General features: G+C 37.4%; 1 protein-coding gene across 21 annotated transcripts in view; it reads left to right on the forward strand.

Moving 5' to 3' along the window:
• SYTL2 (synaptotagmin like 2) overlaps nt 1–20,491 on the forward strand; it is a 117,206-nt gene that overhangs the window by 95,515 nt on the left and 1,200 nt on the right. For 11 of the 21 annotated variants that reach the window (XM_049098971.1, XM_049098981.1, XM_049098983.1 and 8 more), the window contains 10 exons: nt 216–269; nt 1,528–1,575; nt 4,551–4,645; nt 7,635–7,754; nt 9,030–9,199; nt 10,344–10,446; nt 12,513–12,683; nt 15,570–15,648; nt 17,754–17,853; nt 19,485–19,690. In XM_049098971.1, coding sequence (XP_048954928.1) covers nt 216–269; nt 1,528–1,575; nt 4,551–4,645; nt 7,635–7,754; nt 9,030–9,199; nt 10,344–10,446; nt 12,513–12,683; nt 15,570–15,648; nt 17,754–17,853; nt 19,485–19,690 — 1,146 coding nt within the window. Of the gene's footprint in view, nt 1–7; nt 270–1,527; nt 1,576–4,550; nt 4,646–7,634; nt 7,755–9,029; nt 9,200–10,343; nt 10,447–12,512; nt 12,684–15,569; nt 15,649–17,753; nt 17,854–19,484; nt 19,691–20,491 lie in introns of those variants that run through there. The other 10 variants (XM_049098973.1, XM_049098982.1, XM_049098984.1 and 7 more) reach the window with 6 other exon arrangements.

A 20,491-nucleotide genomic window follows, 5' to 3' on the forward strand; every position in this document is an offset into this window, starting at 1 on the left:
TAAGCTGCATCAGGGCTGAAATGGGAGCTCCCGCTATGGCACTGGTTCAAGTAGCTAATCTAAAGAGAAAGTATTTTGGGGAAGACATCTTGGTTGCACCCCTCACTGCATCTTGACTAATTGCTTCCAACTCCGGGGGCTCCCAGGGACAGTCTCATTGTTCTCTCTCGCCAAGGGTCAGCCGTGTTAACCGTTTGTTAATTTCTCCTGAACAGATCAAGCTAAAGTAGATAATCTGCCTGAAGAATTAGTACGTAGTGCTGAAGATGGTAAATATCTTTATGTATTTGCATGTCTGTCTGTGTATTAGGTTGTGGGGTGGTTTGGGCAGTCACTGAGACGCAGCTGTTGGTTAAATAGAAGAACGTCATTTGCCACCATGTGATGAATGGTGCCTAAGTTGTTTTAAAACGGTTCTGACTCAGTGCATTTAATACTAACTGTTTGTATTCTCAAGACTTCTGCTGGTGATACCATTGTGAGGATCGCATCAGAGACCCTTGGGAAGCAAGGGTTTCTATAAATAGGAAATTGTATTTCTATGGATATGAGCTGATTTTTGCTACTCTGACTTGCAGAACTCTTTGTGAGGGCAGGAAGCATCGGGTGGGTTCCTGGGTTAAGTTATTCCTATATTTGAATCTCACATCTCAGCATTTGGATCTCTCTGGGCATAGCTGGTAAAGCTTTAACTTCAAAGGAAGGAGTCCCAGAACCAGAGTCGGGGTCCTACCTCAGCTCATTTAAATAGCTAAATATAGGCTGAAGTAAAATTAACCAGTTTTGAGTATTACAGAGCCAAAAGATGTTGACGTTTGTCAATGGATTGAATATTACTTGGTTCAGTTATAAAATATATAGGATAATAGTGCTTTGATGGGGGAATGGATGGAAATGAGTCTGATTTTTTTTATAGTTCAGCATTTATGCAAATGTGTAATTTGTATTTCTGCACTGGAATTGTGTTTTTTAAATTGCCTTTACTATAATAATGAAAATGTATATTAACTGAGCTTTTCCCCATGAAATGTAGTATCAGAGCTCCTCAACGGTCATTCCTTACTTTTATATCCTAGTTCTTTCTCATTTTATGCTTGCAACAACTTCATGGAAGTAGGTGGGGCAGGGATTTCCATTTTCATTTACAGATAAGAAAAGCTCAAAGAAATTAGGTGACTTGTCTAAGATCCTGTAGCTAGTTGGTCAGTGGGGAGAGGTGGGAACTAAATCTCGGTTTCATGACTCCTGGTGCAGTGCTCCTTCCATCTCCCAAGCTATGTGTGGCTCAGTGCATTTAGAAGAAACACACCAAACATCTCCTATGCTAGATGTTAGATTTTTAGTTGAATAGGAGACCTCAAGTGGCTAATGAAGAGTCACTCTGGGGAATGGATAAAAGCAAGCTGAAAATGTGTCAGATGTATTCTGCAGTCTCCATTGTGACACTGACATGTGAGCTTTACCTTCATGTCTCTTTAATCCTTCTTGTAAAATCGTATTTATTCTTAATGTTGCTCTTCTGAGTAGATCAAAAAGCAGATCAGGAACCAGATACAAATGAATGCATACCAGGAAGTGAGTAGCAGGATCTTTCTCACAAATGACTAAATGTTGCCACTCTACATGGTGTTAAATATACTGAAATAACTAACACTATTAATCATGCAGTATTTATTATTGGTACTAAACTCTTGCAGCTTACAAAACTATTTCATTCTGACAAGGGTTTTATTAAAAACAATTTACTGCTGCCAGTATTGAAAGATTAATTTGCGGTTCTGGTGGGAGAGAGTTACATATTTTAAAAACTTTTATGTAGGCATATATATGTATTATATATAAATATAGATGTATGTTATTACTGTGTATTATTCTTTTGTAAGTCTCTCTGGCCCTTGAGTCTTTTCTTAAAATGAAGTTGGCACCTTGCATTACCATTTCACTTTATGTTGCAATATGGTCTTGAGTATTGGATCTCTTGTGACCTTTACACAAAACTGTAGACATGAAACAATTTATAATTTATTTGGACCTAAGAAAGAATTGTATTTTTACAGTTGGTATGCAGTATGGTTGTATATGCCTCTCTATCTACCTTTGGAAATAAATTTTAGTATGTCCAGGGTTTAAGCTCTGAAGTTCAAAACTGGACTCAGTTATTTATTCAAAATATAAAGCAAGTGAATGTCTGAATCTTAAGAAATAAGTGTGTACTTGTGGTGCCCAATGTCCATCCACTAATTACCATCCACTACCAACCAAAGATAATGATTATTTACTCTTTTCTGTTCAGTCTTAAGATTGCTGTACTTACCTGGGACTACTGTCTCCAGGACAAATAGCACATTAAAAAGGTGTTTGTGTGGCCTATCAAAGCACACAGACATGTGTGTGTGTCTTCTCAGCTTCCCAGTTTCGCCTGTTGCATAATGCTAGGTGCTGGAGGTATGGAGATAATGATACACATGTCTGCTGTCAGCAGCACACTTTATTTTTGTTAACAGTTTCCCAACAGTCTGGATGTGCTAATAAGTCTTAATGAGAAGAGCAGCTAAATGAAGGAGTCGTTCAGTAGAGAAACAAAGCGCTGATGCTAGAAGGCAGTGACATCTAGTCTGAAATCCGAAACTTTGCTCATGAGGTCGTCCTGCCAGAGAGAAAGGTGCTGAACTTTGGCACAGGACCTGACAAATTCTTAAGTACCTAGGCAAAAAGATAATCCAGGTTTCAACCCCTGGTACACGTCCTCTGTCCAGTGGCTACAGAGGTACCAAGACTTCTGTCCCTCAGGAGTATTGGGTAAAGAGGTTTCTCCAGTTGCTTTTGCACTGGTAGATACTTCAGTGTGGTCATCTTGTTTTATCTTGCTATGTGTTGTTCAACATTTAGCCTGAAGAGTGAAAACAAAACATAGACCTAGACATATATGGTAATGTATCTGTCTTTGTTCATGACCTAGCTTAGTGAGGTCAAGCCAAATTGGCTAATCACGTGCTGAATTCTGGATGAATTAATTCCACTCTCTTATGGTACTTTCCAAGATGACTCTTCATGAGTAGGCTGAGATTATTTCTTTTCTCTAGTGAAGAGTATATTCTTACCACCAAACAAAACTGAAATACCTGATTGAAACATAAAAAACTAAAGCCTCATAAATATAAAACTGACTACATTTGAGTAGTAGATGTAAATTTTGAAAATAATAGGGAGCAGTATTATGATAAAAAGGTTTTGTATACTCATTGGGCTGTACTGTGCCCTCATGGGGCCTAATCTTACACTACTTCAGTGTAAGTCACCTGAATATACACACATACACATTATTGTTTAATGGGAAATGATTAAGGCAGATATCTTGTGAGTCATTCATTGTAAATGTATTTTGATACATTTGTGAGCCAAAGGCTAGATGAGAACTACTATGTGAATAAGCAAATATTTAATATGTATAGTTAAATTTTCAGTTTTCCTTCATTAGATTTCTTTTAACTAAAGATGAATTTAGCTAATGTTTAGGACTGAATTTGAGCCTCTTAAGCTATATATAGAAATATAATTTGATTTTTATCTATCTGTTTTCCTAGTATCTCTTTCACTGATAAAAACCAAGACAGTAAAAAAATTAATTAATTAAATTTAAAAATTAAAAAAAAAACAAGGCAGTATATTTGTATCACATTGAAAAGGTAATTTAAAGATTATCAGAGAATATTTATTTTTTAGCAAATACTTATATAGAGCATACTATGTGCCAGGCACTGTTCTAAGGGCCTTGAAACATACTAACTCATTCATACATAAGCTTTGATTCACTGTAAGAAAAGCTTAGACACTAACTCTTAGATAAAGAAGGAAATAGATTTCTAACTAGGGTCACACAAATGAGGAATAGAATTCATCACCTCATTGTGACTTCCACACACATCCTTACTGTATCTAAATAATTAAGGTGTCTGATACCTTGCGATCAGAAAAGTATCTAAATAATTTGTTTTCAAAAAATATTTAGTTTGAAATCATCATCTTTCATAATTCTAAGTGAGAAACACTGTCACTGAACAAACAAGTCTTCCTTTAGACACTCCATAGCCAGGACACTGTCATGATTGAGTTGTGTATGGAGATCCTTGCTGTCCGATGAAATAGTTTTTCAGCCTGCAGCATGTTTTAAAAATACATTGCAAGGAGATGAACCAATAAATCACACATCTTGTGGTTCAAATCTCTGATGTGAAAAATAAGTGAAAACCAATTCACAATGGCAGTAAGTTTTAATATAATTCAAATCCAGCTCCAGATTAATAAAAACTAACAGTTGTTAAATTAAGTTTTATTTTCAATTGGTTCAACTCCTTGCTAGTTCTCTCTGTATAATTCATGAAAACTGCATGTTGCTTATCTTATGATCCTATGCATGTAAACTACTGTGCCTTTAACCTTTTTACAAAAATATCTTGTTCATAGATAAAAGAAAAGTGTGTTTTCAACTTATGCCTTTATGTTTGTCTGATAATGTGAGGATAATTTTGAATGGAAATGCTGCTGTTTAGTTTCCACAGTGCCTTCACAACCTGATAATCCATTTTCCCACCCTGACAAACTCAAAAGGATGAGCAAGTCCGTTCCAGCATTTCTCCAAGATGAGGCAAGTTTGTCTTTTGTAACTTCAGAAGAATTGGAACCAAATAGGTGGATTTGCTATGCCAAGGTTGGTGTGTTTGTTCAGTGGTGGCAGAGACCAAGGAGGTCAGCAGGAATGACCCCTGCCTTTCCTATCAATAGAGGTAGTGTTGTTAATCCTGAGGAACAAGGCAAGGCACCTCTCATTTGACTCAAACAATAACTCATTTTGGTGATGAAGTCAAATTGCATTGATTTTGGAATGTGACTTATGTTTCAAAGTAGGCACAAAATAAGAAATCCAGGCAGAAATATGTTGGTGTGACCTAACCACTCTGTAGTTTACAGTATAGTTGATTTGTGAAAGCTTAGTCTAGGTAGCATGAGTAGCTTGAAAACATTTGTTAAAGTAGTAAAGTGACAATGACAGCAGACCTTAAGGATAGCTACCGGGTATATGCAGTTTACATACATTATCTCATTTAATCATCCAACATGCCAGAAGGCAGACACCATCATTATTACCAGATATTACAGATAAGGAAACATCAGGAGAGGTGAGTAACCTCACTCAGTAGAAAGGGATCCAACCAGGACTGGAGCCCAGATCTGATTATTGTGGTTAGCCATTATACCTACTGTCTCAGGTCAGAACAGGACTCTTACCTGCTATTTACTCAGTACTTTGTAAATACTAGGCACCTAATAGTCATTCTGATTTCTAACTCTCACTAAAAAAATGTGATAGGTACTATGTTCTCCATTTTATAAAAGAGGAAAGTGCTTCAGAGAGGTTAAATAACTTCCCCCAAATTCAACAGCTTCTAAAAAGTAGATCTAGGACTTTAACTCAGGCTTCTTGACTTAATTAAGATTCCATGTTCTCAGTGGAGGGATGGGTTAAGTAGGTGATGGGGATTAAGGATGGCACTTGAGGTGAGCACTGAGTAATGTATAGAATTATTGAATCACTATATTGTATACCTGACACTGTATGTTAACTATACTGGAATTAAAATAAAAAAATGAAAAAAAAAGATTCCATCTTATAGCCAGGTAGTTAGGAATTTGGAGTCCTGGCTGTGCTAATTTGGTATGTGACTACAGGCAAGTTCCCTGAGACAGGTTTCCTAGTCCTACCTCATTAGGTTGTAAGGAGTCAGTGAGATAATGCGTGGGAAACATATGGCACAGTGCCTGACATGTAGTGAATACCCAGTAAATGGTAGCTAGCTGTTAACTCTTTGCAGTTTGGGTCCGATTTTTGATGGTGAAATAAAAAGCATTATCCTCAAGCATTCTCTTAGATGAAATGTGAGGAACGTTCTAGACAGCATATAAATTACATACCTCCTCCCTGACTTCCCAGGCACCCCTCTGTCTATTTTCAGGCCTTAGATTAACTCTATCTGTAAATATTCACCCTTGCATATGTTTAATAGTCCACATTACAGTTCCTTTGAAAAGAATCACTCATTCTTTGAAACTAAATCTTAAGTTGGAAACCAACAGTAGGCCACTCATGGAGTTCCTGTGGTTTTATACCTTTGTAAATAGGCTTTGGTCTTGGTTGGTCATATGAATAAGCATTTAATAATCTAAGAGGCAAGTGATACCAGTTCCTGGTTTTTTAATTTTCTCCACCATCATAGCTCCACACCAATGAGAGTCCAAATCATTTGAGTTTGTGTATCAGAGATGCCAAAAGAAGCTGTAGAATTTTACCTTTCAAAGCACATGGGTCAGACCAAATGTTAAAGGAAGTAGAGATGAAACCAGGCTTGCTCCTCCGTCCACTCTACCTTTGAGGCTTAGCATTAGTCACGTTCATTGAGTACCTGCTGCATGAAAATCAGTATTCCAGGTTAACAAGACAGGACCCCATCCTTGAGTAATTCACTAGTGACCTGATATACTAGGTAGAGCATAGTACATGCTGTAATAGAGGGAAATGGACTATAAGGGCATGAGGGGCATGACAGCAGACACACTAGGGTGTGGAGGGTTTTTTAATCCTCAAGGGAGGATTTGTTTCCTTATCCATATAAGTTTTGTTTTTCTTTAACTCCTTCCTTAATCTGCATTTGAATTGGCATCTGTTATATGATACATAATTGCATGGCCTTGGAATATGTTGGCATGAACTAACTACTCTATGAAGGTGTTTCCCTAACTCCCCTGAACTGCTCCATAAACTCTCTAACCCCCAAAAGAGCTCATTCTTAATCATGAATTTTTAAAACTACCATCTAATAAATTTTAGCTCTAAATATAATAAAATTTATTATTGCCACCTTTTTTTCTTTACCAAGGTAAATATTTCCTGGGACAGATTTAAAATAAATTGTCTTTGTTACTTTTAAAAAAAAACATTTTAAAATCTAATGCAGGTAGAATTTAATATACTTTAATAAATATAATTTAATATATACTTCCCTATAGCAATAAAAAGATAAACATAATAGCACTATGGAAATACATAAGAGGTCGTTTAAAATTTTTTAAATATGTATGTATATATAACTTTTAGTTTAAACAGATCAAACAAGCATTTATCTTTTCGAGTTTAATAGTGTCTCAAGTAAAAGATTTTATTTTTAGGGAAGTTAAAGCTCTGTTACTGATGAAAGGAATTAAGCATGGCATTTGGTGTTTTGAGAGTAAATCATAGATCTTTTGTTATCTGGGTAAAGTTAATTTCTCATATATGTCAATAAAGTTCTCCACGAACATAAATATATAGTATTAAGAGAGTGACAGTAGTATTGCCTACCGTAGCACCTGGAGCCCACCTTGTAGGTAAAAAAAACAAATCACTTTGTTATTTTGGTAGCTAAGCACTGCTGTCCTCTCTAGGTGAGGTCCAAGGTAGACCACTCACTTGAGCCTGATTCCCATTCCCTGGTGATTAGCACTAGTGTGCTTTGACTTTTTATCACATTTTTCTAAATAGAGATGCTGATCTTCACTCATTCTGAATTTAAATTTTGTGTATATTATATGATGTTTTGTAGAGTGATGACAGAGAAACAGATACAGCATCAGAAAGCAGTTACCAGCTCAGCAGACACAAGAAGAGCCCAAGCTCTTTAACCAATCTTAGCAGCTCCTCTGGCATGACGTCCCTCTCTTCTGTATGTAAACAAAGGCTCTGTGTTAATATCTCTCCGCTTCTGTGAACCTCACTCTGCCATTCTCCTGCTTACTATAACATGGCCTCCTGTTGTATTTCCAAGGACACAAGCTTTTTCTCTAACCCTCAATAGCTCCTGGCTAGCTAAATCTTTGTTTTTCTTTTTATAAGCATAAAACGAGTGCATACCCATTGTAGATGAATTTTTTTTAATGTAAGGATTTCAAAAATATACCTGAATTATAACAAGGTGAACCACCACATTTTTCTGTGCAATAAATGAGGTAACTTTTGTAAAGTCTGCTTAGATCTGTTTTATATTTCTGATTGCAACATTTAGAATTGTACCTCTCTTTTAGCAAACCTGATGAATAAAAGTACTGATGCAGATAAAAGAGTAGGAAAAGTGATTCTTTGCTTTACATAAGGATTCAGAACAGGATTTTAAAAGGAAATCTCCTTAAGTGTAGTTGTTCAGGTTTGATGTAGAAAATTGGACTCTACCTAGAACTTCTTTCATAAAGTGAGGTCATTGTGTGTACATGTAGTCTGTGTGTAGAAATTCATATATGGAAATATATTCACATACATTTACCCAGATAGTTCTCTGATATACATACAGATGCACATGCCTCACCAGGTATGCTAACTAAATGTTAAAGCTATACTTAAATTCTTACTAGCCTCTCATTTCTCCAACTTTTAAAAAATCTGCTTAAATAGAATTTCTGCTGATGGTACTCAAATGTATGGCCTGGGGAAGGCTCTCAACTGCCTTCATCAATCATCCATTCTCTACCCTTCCTGACCTCTAAAGGCGTATGGCCCACTAAGCATTTTCTAGATTCAGTGGATGGATAACATAGTAAAATTCCTTTTTAGTGCCTTGGAAATTTGATAGAGCAATGTGTCACTGTGAATTGTGTGCCTGGGGTTTCTCACATCCTCTTTCTTTAACGTCTTAAATAACGAAGCATGCCTAAAAATGGGACTCTGAACAACCTCACCATAAAATCCCCCTGCTTTGAAATGAGCCAGCATCTAAATAACTTTGCATTTTTCATCTGTATCTTTTAGAGGCATTTTTTTTTTCAATACTAGTTGTGTCATATAGCATGTCAGCTTGCCTGTGTTGGTCTGTCTTTATGCCATATTATGGTAACTGCTTTAAATGCAAACTAGAGAAATAATGGCAAGCAAAGATGATATCTGTGATCCTTGTGATGGGTTCACAAAAGAGATAGAAACAAACACTGCATATTTCCGATGCTTTCAGGTGAGCGGCAGTGTGATGAGCGTATACAGTGGAGACTTTGGCAATCTGGAAGTAAAAGGAAATATTCAGTTTGCCATCGACTATGTGGACTCACTGAAGGAGTTACATGTCTTTGTGGCCCAGTGTAAAGACCTAGCAGCAGCGGATATTAAAAAACAACGCTCAGATCCGTAAGTACAATTTGGAGTTAGTTTTCTCTGAGTAACTTGTAATCTTGTAGTAATTGGGAAAGAAAGAAAAAAATTGAAGGGAAGATATGTGTGTGACTGTGTCAAAAAGAAATGTCTGAGAAGAAAAGTTGGGGGAAAATGCTGTTTCATTTACTCCATGAATTCATATACCAAACTTATTAAACTATAAAAATGTCAGAGAAACATAATATATTTCAAGTTGGAAAGGGCCTTGAAGGCCATCGTGTCCCATTCATTCTTTTAACAGATAAGGAAACCAGGGCCAGAGAGGATAAGTGACCTTTTTACATAAATTCAGAGAGTCAGCAGCAAAACGGGGCATGAGGGCTTGAACCCCAATCTCCCCCCATGACACTCTCAAACTTCTCTAAAATTAGGGACATGTCAGGCCATATTTCAGAATGCTCAGTGGTGTAGAAACAGTTAAGATTCTAGAATGAGGTAGTTTCTAAATTTAAATTCTATTTTACAGAAGAACTTCAGGGGAAATTACCAGCTCATCTTTTATTATTTTTATTTTTTTTTCCAGCTCATCTTTTAAATCACAAGGTTAATTGAATTTCAGTTTATTTGCAGAATTTGAATGGTATTCCTCGCTTAGACCAATGCAAAAGTCAGATTCTTAACCATTTTGCTAGCGTAAGGCCAATCCTTCTATGCTTTTATTGTAAAAACAGCTGGAGTCAGTATCCTTTTTTTCCCCTCATTGAATATGGCTTGCTTAGGTCTGAGCTAAGATTAATTTTTGTTTTCAAAAGGCAGTAATAAAACTTTTTAAGTTCTGCAAGCACCAAAGCCTTTTCTCAATAGAAAACAAGCCAGTAAAATTAAGGACATTAGAGGTCTTTTCCTCCCTCCTCCACTTCAGATAAGGTCAAAGGGAAGGGGAATTCAGGAAATATCCTTGAAAATTTTTCAAAACATTATAAAATGACCAATTCTGTTGCACTATATTTAAAAGTTTAAGTATAAAAGGTGTTGGTGAGAACATCCTTTACTTAATGCTTTTCTTGGTGTCATGAAATATTTTTTTCTGTCAATTATCAATGCATTTTTCAAAGTAGAGATGGAAATAGCACTTTTATTTTCTCTGACCTTCTTGTCTGTCCACTTCTCTTTTTAGATATGTAAAGACCTATTTGTTACCAGACAAGGGCAAAATGGGCAAGAAGAAAACACTTGTAGTGAAGAAGACTTTGAATCCTGTGTATAATGAGATATTGCGGGTATCTAAGAACTGTCTGTCTAGGAAAATCCTAAATGATGATGTGTCACTGTGATTGTGTGTGAATAGCCGTATCTTCTGGGGTAGTATCTCTACAGATAAAGTCAGTCATAGAGAGTGGAGAAGGAAAGGGATAAACATGTTCTGAGAAACTGCTTTGTGTGAGATCATGCACCATGAACATTGTATGCATTCTCTCACTCACTCTGGACATACCCCACCAGGAGGGTATCACCTGCCCCTCACAGATGAGGCTTAGAGAAACAAAGGAGTTTGCTCAAAGACACACAGCTGAAAACATGGAGCATTGTGACCAAAGTATCCCAGAAGCATAATCCTGATCATGTTATTTCTCTGCTTAAAATGTTGTAGGATTCCCATTACCCTTAGAGGCAAGTCCATCCTTACCATGCACCAGTCCCTTTGCACTTCTACTTTCAGAGTCTTTGTTTAGGTCACTCTGATTCCTTTCTGTTGTTTGGAGGAACTAGCCACATTATCTCACGCTGCTGGATTTCATGTTCCATCAGGCTGGAGTACTTTTTCCCACATTCTATCCCTAACTACCTCCTACAGTTTTAAATGCCTCTTCTTGTGAGAGCTTGTCCCTTCTGTCCCGCCTGGGTCTGCTACCTCAGGCACCTTGTTTCATATAGACTTTGTTAACTCTCAGCACTTTAACTACTGGCTCCATTGTCTGCTTTCCCATTAAATTCTAAGTTCCAGGAGGTCAGGGACCAGCTCCATGTATTTATCAACAGTGTGCCTTTGGGCAAAAGACTTAAACCTGTCCATACTTGAGGTCTCCAAAAGGCAATAATAGTACCTGCCTATCTACTTCAGTACTTGTGAACATTAAAAGAGTTAATATGTGCAAAGTGATTAGTATATATTAGACACGTAAATGTTGACTCTTAGTACAGGGTCATGATAGTTGTTAAAAAAAAATGTTTATTGGAAGGAGAGATGGCAGAACAGATGAATAGAAAGTATACCTGGCTCAATTGGCTGTATTCCTTTTCCCCCCAGATTGCATAATGCTGCCTTAGTCATGATAATGTAAAACAAAATATAAGAAGTGCTCTTCATTCCCCCTTTCTGAAAAACCTGTCCTACTGTTTGATTATCCTCCAAGGAAAGAAGCAGAGTTAAATTAATTTTCAGTCCTCCATGGGTCAGTTTTTTATGGATTTTCTGTAGCCACTTTTTAATTACAGTTTGACTATGATATACCTCAGTACCCTTGCTATTTCTGGGTCAGCTGCTTCAACCCTATACTCAGGAAAAGCCAGCTAATTTAAATGATAAACTCAGAGAAAGGCAAGCCTGCTACAACCAAAATGGACTTTCAAGTAGTACATCATAAAGCCAAATAGAGATTATTTTTAGATTAGAACTACTATTATCCCTTCCATGATTATATATAATCTAGGACTGACTACATCCTAGATGAAAAACTGCTAGGATGCCAGATATTTTCCACTTAACCATATGAAGCAGGAAAAAAACAAAAATATCTTTTCTTGAAAAATACCTTGTCATTGCAGGATATCCATAGTGGGAGACATTATGTGTAAATGGGGGTGAGTGGTATATGGGAATTGTCTGTACTTTCTACTCAATTTTGCTGTAAATCTGAAACTTCTCTAAAAAAATAGAGTCTATTAGAAAAAAATACCTTGTCCTTAAGTAGGAAACAGACCACAGGATTAAACTTTATTAGTATTTTTAGACTGAATTGGATTTATGTTATATCTAGTTTGAACTAAAACATCCAATAAAAAATGAATAATTGGCTTTTGTTTTTAGAGAGCCATTACTGCCTCTGATATTTGAACCGTGGTTTGCTTTTCCAGAAGCAGAAAAAAAATCAGCTTTTGTGAAAGATATAGCTCTTTGAAACAAGACACTTAGAATAAGATGACTTTGCAATATTTTTGAGACTTGAAACCTAGCAGATGAGAAAACCTGATCTGCACAGATGACTTTTCTCCTCCTCTCTCTATGTTATAACTTTGGTATAAAATAATATTATTCACCACTTTAATTTCCTTCTTTGATCTACAGTATAAAATCGAAAAGCAAATCTTAAAAACACAAAAACTGAACGTCTCCGTTTGGCATCGGGATACATTTAAGCGTAATAGTTTTCTAGGGGAAGTGGAACTGGACTTGGAAACTTGGGACTGGGACAACAAACAGAACAAACAATTGAAGTGGTACCCTCTGAAGCGAAAGGTAAGTTCAGACTTGTTGGTTGGTTGATTGGTTGGTTGGATGGTTTGAGACCTGGTGTATAGGAGAAAGCTATTATAATTGCATTTTAATTCATAATGGTTATCCATAGTTTGGGATCATTATATATGTTTCTTTTTTGTTTTTAAAAGAGAGAGCACCTGTGCAAGTGGGCAAGAGGAGGGAGAGAGAGAATCTTAAACAGGTTCCATGCTCAGTGCAGAGCCCTACACAGAGCTCAATTTCATGACCGTGTCCCATGTGTTTATTCTTTCTTCTGTATTTTCAATTCTTTCTTCCTCTCTAGAATTCAGGCTGGCTAGTTTTTGTGAACCTATATTTCAGTTTAATAATTTTCTTATCTGCTGTGTCTAGAACACTCATCTTACAAGTTCTCAACATTATATTTTTCAGATTTATATTCTCATTTGATTTTTTATAGACCACTTTACTGCAAAAATTCTCTTTTCTTAATATTGTCTTTATGAACATATTTATCAATGTTATTTAAGGTATATATCTGAAAACACAATATCTTAAGCATTTGTAAGTCTCTTTTATCTAATTCTTTATCTTTGGTCATTTGGTCCTTTGTCCTAATATGCCTGTTTATTTTTTATTGCATGCTATATATACATTTTATATGAAAACCTTTAGGGATACTTTGAGAGGATTTACTTTTGTTTCTGACACATAGAGTAGGGACAGACCACTTTAACCTGAGAATGAACCAACGAGAAGCTGGGGTTCAGTTTTCATGGGGTCTCATGTAGTTTTTGCTTGGCCGTGTTCCTAGGCTATGACCCTTCAGAGGTTCCAAGTGAAAGTCTAGGGAAGTAGTTCTCAAATTTTAGCATGAATCCAGTTCACTTGAAGGACTCATTAAAACACAGATTTCTAAAAAAAAAAAAAAAAAAAAAAAAATACACACACACACAGATTTCTGGGCCCTATTCCCAAGGTTTCTGATTCAGTAAGATCTCAGCCCAAGAATATGCATTTCAGTAAGTTCCTAGGCATTGCTGATTAATTGCTGATGCAGAGTATGGCCTGGGAACCGTATTTTGAGAACCACTGATTTAGGATACTTTCTAAGGCTATTCCTTCCTAGCTGGCTGTGGACTCCAATTTTGGTCTTTCCAGCCCCATGAGACTGGAAAAAACTTTGCTCAGGCTTTTTTTTTTTTTTAAGATTTTATTTATTTGTTCATTAGAGACACACAGACAGAGGCAGAGGAAGAAGCAGACTCCCTGTGGGGAACCTGATGCAGAACTCAATCCCAGGACCCCGGGATCATGACCTGAGCCAAAGGCAGACATTCAACCACTGAGCCACCTAGGCATCCTCCTGCTCAGTCGTCTTAGTCTTTTTCATTTAGGCTTCTTATGTTCTAATTTGGCACTACTTAAAAATTAGCTGATGCCTCAACGTGAAAAGCAATGACTGTCAGGCTAAAAGATCTTGTCCATGTGAGTCCTGTCTATATTAATAATTCTTTAGCTCCTTCAAATAAATTTGTTTAATCTCGTTTTTTTTTTTATCGTCCTCAGTGTGAGTGTTGGTATGATCTCAGCTGGAAGTTATAAATAGCAATAATACAACTCTTTGTTAAGTGAAAGTGTTGTATTATGTAGATACTAAAGAAATGATTCCAAAATATTGTATCAAAATCACCAGAAGCCCTTGCTTCTAGTCTTACCAAAGACTTACTGGGTATGAATTCTTCAGAAGATGACAAGAGCTTTTCATTTTAAACTAACTTCCCTTTCATTTCTGAAGCATAGCCATGCTTCAGCAATAAGGCTCTAGAGGACCAGAATTTGAAAGTAAAGCCATCTCTCTTATACTCAAAATAATAGAGCTACACTCTTAAGTTATTGTCCAGTCTTTGTTATTCTTACAGACCTCATACCAAGTGATCTGAAGTAATTAGACTCATGTACCTTTGAAAATGTAATGTTTGGGTTTTCTCTCCCCTCCTTTCCCACATTCTTACTCAAAGAAAGAGAATAATACCAATAAATAGTTTTATGTGCTGGCTGAGTGACTAACAAAAATATGTGTGTTTTTATAAAAACCAAAGCATCCCAGAACATTTCTCCTATCTCCAAGAAAGCCATTCTGGGGGCACCTGGGTGGCTCAGTGGTTGAGCATCGACTTTGGTTCAGGTCATGATCCCAGGATCCTGTATAGGAGAAAGCTATTATAATGGCATTTTAGTTCATAATGGTTATCCATAGTTTGGGATCATTATATATGTTTCTCTTGCTCTCTTTCTTGTTTTTAAAAGAGAGAGCACCTGTGCAAGTAGGCAAGAGGAGGGAGAGAGAGAATTTAAACAGGTTCCATGCTCAGTGCAGAACCCTACACAGAGCTCAATCTCATGACCCTGTCCCATATGTTTATTCTTTCTTCTGTATTTTCTATTCTTTCTTCCTCTCTAGAATTCAGGCTGGCTGCATCAGGCTCCCTGCAGGGAGCCTGCTTCTCCCTCTGCCTATGTCTCTGCCTTTCTCTCTCTGTCTCTCATGAATAAATAAATAAAATTTTGAAAGAGAGAGAGAAGGAGAGAGAGAAAGAGAAGGAAAAAAGCAAGCAAGCAAGCCAACCAGCCAGACAGCCATTCTGATTTCTCTCCTATCTCTGGGACGAAAGGCCTTGAGATGTTTTCTGGGGACCAAGCACGTTTTTCCAAGATACATAATAGAGCCTTCCCAGGTAAAAACGCAAGAGTTTAGCTCTAATGGGGAAGGAACTTTTAATCCGGGGCACTCGCGGGTGATACAGAATTGTAGAAATGGGGCAGTTATGGTCCTATAACAGAGTACCAACAGAGTAAAATCATTTGTGTCTTACACCTACTGACTGGCAGTGCTTCATTTCCTAGACTGCACCAGTTCCCCTTGAAGCAGAAAACAGAGGTGAAATGAAGTTAGCTCTCCAGTACGTCCCAGAGCCAACTCCTGGTATGTAATGATTTTCCATCTAGATTTATGCCCTTTCCTAATATCTCCCTCACCAAGGATTTCTTTGGACGCTGTGTTACTTTCAAAGGTGAAACCCTAAGCAAATATATTAACTTAATAATTGTATGGACCAAATGAGTCAATTTACAATTGATAGTTCGTTCTCTCTCTCTCTCTCTCTCTCTCTCTCTCTCTCTCTCTCTTTATGGTAAAAACATATAACATACAATTTACCATCTTAGCCATTTTTTAAGTGTACCATTTGTAGTGTTAAGTATATTCACATTGTTATGAAGCAGAGCTCTAGAACTTTTTCATCTTCCATATCTGAAACTCTATACCCATTAAACTATACCCTTGCCTTGTCCTTCTCCCAGCCCTTGGTAACTACCATTGTACCTTGTTTCTATGAAAAAAAAAAAAAATCCTCATTTTCAGCCGTCTTAACTTTCACCTCACTCTCTAAAAAGTTGGTATCTACACAATGTGAATGGCCTTTCCCATATTCAGAATTTGGAACTATTGGTTGTATTAGGGTAAGAATGGAAGCTGAGTGTTCTTCAGAGGTGAGAATTAGAAGAATTAGTATGAAGCTCTTAGGAAATTAGAGTTCATTGGTTCTGCATTCTCAAGGCCTCAGCAGTACAGAAAGCTTTTTCCTCCAGGTTACTAATTGCATCCTTGATGTTAGGGCCTCAGGCCTACAGCCCAGTTAAGGAGCAAGAAACTAGCAAGAAATGAATGCCAGCCTACTCTCATTTCCCAAGAAGTTCCCCAAGTTTTTCTCTGTAAGAATCTGTGTAAATGTTACAACTGAAATCAGAGGTTGCAACTCAAATGTTTTCAGTAACCGGGTAGTAAAACTAGTGGGACGAAAGAAATAATGGGTGGTAAGGGCAGTGATTGAACTGGAGAAAGACATTCTAATTCAGTTAAAAAAAAAAAAAAAAAAAAAGAATTGGAGGGCAAGCAAAACCTATCTTTAGGCCCATATAGCTGCCAAACCACCTTGTTGTTACTCCCGGATCTTCCTAAAAGGCAGATTTTCTTACTATATGTAATTTGTATCCTATCATTTATGGTCCACATGCATAGAAATTCTGCCAATATCTTTCCCTCCACTATCATTTCTTGGTGAGGGGGCAAAGGAGATCATGTGTTTTGATGAGCTCCATCTTGTCTGAGTTTTTGCTCATGTAGTTTCTCTTCCCTGAAATGGCTTCCTCTTCTCAACCTATCCAACTCTTAGATGAAGCCCCATCTTTTCTGGCTATATTCTTTCCCCCTCACTGTTCACATCATCATCTAGAAAATTATGGTAATAACTTGGCATTTCATTCTATATGCCATTTTTATAGTTTTTATTTGAGTTAATCTTTTTAGCTTAAGTGTAAACATTTTCCAAAGAGATTTTTTAAAATATATTCCTTGTATATCTGATGACATTACTAGCATAGGGCTGAGCATATCATAGATGCTCATTAAATTCAGGTTGGTTGACTGAGTTAACCTATTCAGAAAAATGTGGTAATGGCCCTCTGTCCATGTGTACCCAGTCTAGCCAACAACTAAAGACTAAGCCAACTTCTCAGTAATTCCCTGTCCATAAGATTAGTTATTATGTGTGTATCTACATAAAGTATTTCACCACATTTAAAAAGAAGAGTAGCTATACCTTAGCCAGTACCTATTTTGATTATACTCAGTATGGTTTCAGATGCCTCCCACTAACAGCAATTGATATCAGTATTAATATTTGAAAGGAATGTGCATGTCATTGAGATGTTTTGAATATAACTATAAATGTATGATTACATACCTGATTTCTATAACTTGTCTTGAAACAAGCCAAACCCAGAAAGATGATACAGTACTCTGTACTTGGAATCAATATGAATTATTTTTATAGAACTGTCTGAGCTTAGGGCAGCCAGAGTATGGAAGATTTGGTTAAGAATGTATACATTTAACCAATTAGGACCATATCCTCAAGCTCTAGCTAGTATCACTGTGCCAGACCATTTTTAGGTTGGCATCTTTGGATATAGTATTGCCACAAGAGGAAAGGCAGTGAAGTTTTATTTTCTGTCCTTTTCCAATTCCAGGTAAAAAGCTTCCTACAACGGGAGAAGTGCACATCTGGGTAAAGGAATGTCTTGATCTACCACAGCTAAGGGGCAGCCATCTAAATTCTTTTGTTAAATGGTAACCACACTGGTAACTCTGCTTCTCTCAGTTCTATCATAGCCTGGCCTTTTCTGGTTGTTTTGGGGTCTCAATATCTGTGATGCTGAAACTCATCCTCCATGGTTTAAGTGAGATAACTTGGGACAATGGCAATGTGAACTAGAGGGATCTGTGACACGAACCCCTAAGGGTCCATTTAGTTTTAAAACCATGAAGGCAACATACATACAAATGAAACCAGGGACCATGTACTCAGGTATGGGATGTCTTCTGGAAGATATATCTGCTGGTGAGGTTAATATTCAGTATAAAAGAGTTCATCAGATTTCTAATGTTGGGATTCCATGCTCCTTGGTTCCTTTGTGGAGCAAGGAGAATTTTTCCTCCTATCCCTTGTCCCACCTTTGTGGCTTATCTGCAAAAGATCTTTTGCCTCAGCCTGCAAATATGTGGAAAATGACTTGCTAAACAGACCCCTACTGCCTGATCCTGGAGACCCAGGATCAAGTCCCACGTCGGGCTCCCTGCATGGAGCCTGCTTCTCCCTCTGCCTGTGTCTCTGCCTCTCTGTCTCTCTCTCTCTCTCTCTCTGTCTCTCATGAATAAATAAATAAAATCTTAAAAAAAAAAAAGACCCCTACTAATAGTTATGTCCTAGGAGTGTAAGACAATTAGAGTCTTTAAGTGGCAGACTTTTTTCTCTGGCATCTAGTCAGTAGTAACTAAGCAGATGTTAGTAAGCACTCTCAGTTCCCCCTAATTTCATCTATATAGATTCTTCCAGAAGATCAGTTATAGCAGTTTAAGTTTGTTGACATTATTTGTGATTTTCACTATACATAGTATTTATAGATGTCAGTTGGTAAGATTTTTCAGCTCAGGTCAGTGTATCATTCTGAGACAACTCTCAGGCTTTGTATTTATAAGAGATGGTAGGTTAAAAACAGAAAACAGATGATCACGAATGCTTACAAATTTTAAAGGAATCCCCAGCCAATTGCTACCATATTAAGCACTTACAAAAGAAAGCACTAACCCAAGTTGTTTGCTTCATATGTAATTCTGATATTAACCTCATGAAATAGGCATCACATTCTCATTTTTAAGATGAAGAAGCAAGTGTATGAGAGATTACGGGACTTTCCCTACAATACACAGCCAATAAGTGGCAGAGTCAGGATTTAAAGCAAGTCTGGTCCACTATAATGCACAGTCTCTCCAGCAGAATGCTGCCACTACCACCATCATCACCATCACTGCCACCATCTTTACCTCCACCATCACTGCCATTACCACCACCATCCCTGCTATCACCACCGCTGCCACTGCCACCACCAGAGTCACCACTGCCACTACCACCACCATCACCGCCAGCACCCCTACTATCACTACCCCCATCGTAGCTGCCACCACCGTCATGGCTGCCATCACCACCACTACCACCATCACGGTTACCACCACCACCACGATCACAACCATCATCACTGCCACCATGATGATCACCATCACCACCACCACTGCTGCCTCTCTACACTCTTTTTTTCTTCCATTTCCTTCTGCCAATCTTCAGTAGCTGTGTTGCAGTACACTGAAAACGTAAATATTCACCATCTTATTAAAATGCTTTTACAATACGATTCCTTTTGTAGTATCATCCTTCCAGATACAAGTAGGAAAAGTCGCCAGAAAACAAGAGCTGTAGGGAAAACCACCAATCCTGTCTTCAACCACACCATGGTGTATGATGGATTCAGGCCTGAAGACCTGACAGAAGCCTGTGTAGAGCTTACTGTCTGGGACCATCACAAATTAACCAACCAGTTTTTGGGAGGTCTTCGGATTGGCTTTGGAACAGGTAATGTTTGTTAGGTTTTCAATTCTCTAGGAGCCAGGTGCTTCCAGGGACAGTAAAGTTTTGCCTGTTTGTTGTTTTGCTTCTTCCTAATGAAAATAGATATTCTACTTCTGTTAAGTGTAATGAAATGAATGAGTGGAGGAATTTCGGGCTGTATGCCAAGGGCTCTAGATACAAAGATTAACGGGATGTACTGTCTATCTACACAAAGCTTGAGTTATTGTGTGTGGGAAGTACAGAAAAGCCTTCATTACTACTCTTCCCTGAAAAAACACTTATGTCCTTTTGTAACTAGAAGTGTGCTTAAAATAATCATAATAACTCATATTAATGAGCACTAGTCACTGTACTGTACTGAATGCTGTATTTATATTATTTCATTTCATCTTCACAGAAAGCCCATGAGTTATTACTAATGTTATTCTAAGAAACCAAGTAACAGAGCTAATAAGTATCAGACCCAAGATTCAAAGTTGAGCCTGTTAGACACTAAACCTCAAACTACACTTCCTTAGAGATTGTCTAACTTCCAACCTTCCCTACTACCCCACTATGTCCCTGATTGGTTGTCAGCCAGAACTTCTATGAACATGAAGAGAAATCTACTCTGTGAGTAGAGGGAATAGTTCCAATTATAGTCCCAATTATGGAATGCCCCATTATTGGGCATCTCAGGTGGTTAAATAGTTTTTTTCTTATATTGAGCCCCAGATCTGCCCTCCTAGTAATACTAAAACTATTCCTCACTCTCTTCCATTGATGATTATAATTAGGGGATTGTCCAGGGTTTTTTTTTCCCCC

The sequence above is a fragment of the Canis lupus genome, chromosome 21, assembly GCF_003254725.2.
Source record: "Canis lupus dingo isolate Sandy chromosome 21, ASM325472v2, whole genome shotgun sequence".
Taxonomy (NCBI): domain Eukaryota; kingdom Metazoa; phylum Chordata; class Mammalia; order Carnivora; family Canidae; genus Canis; species Canis lupus.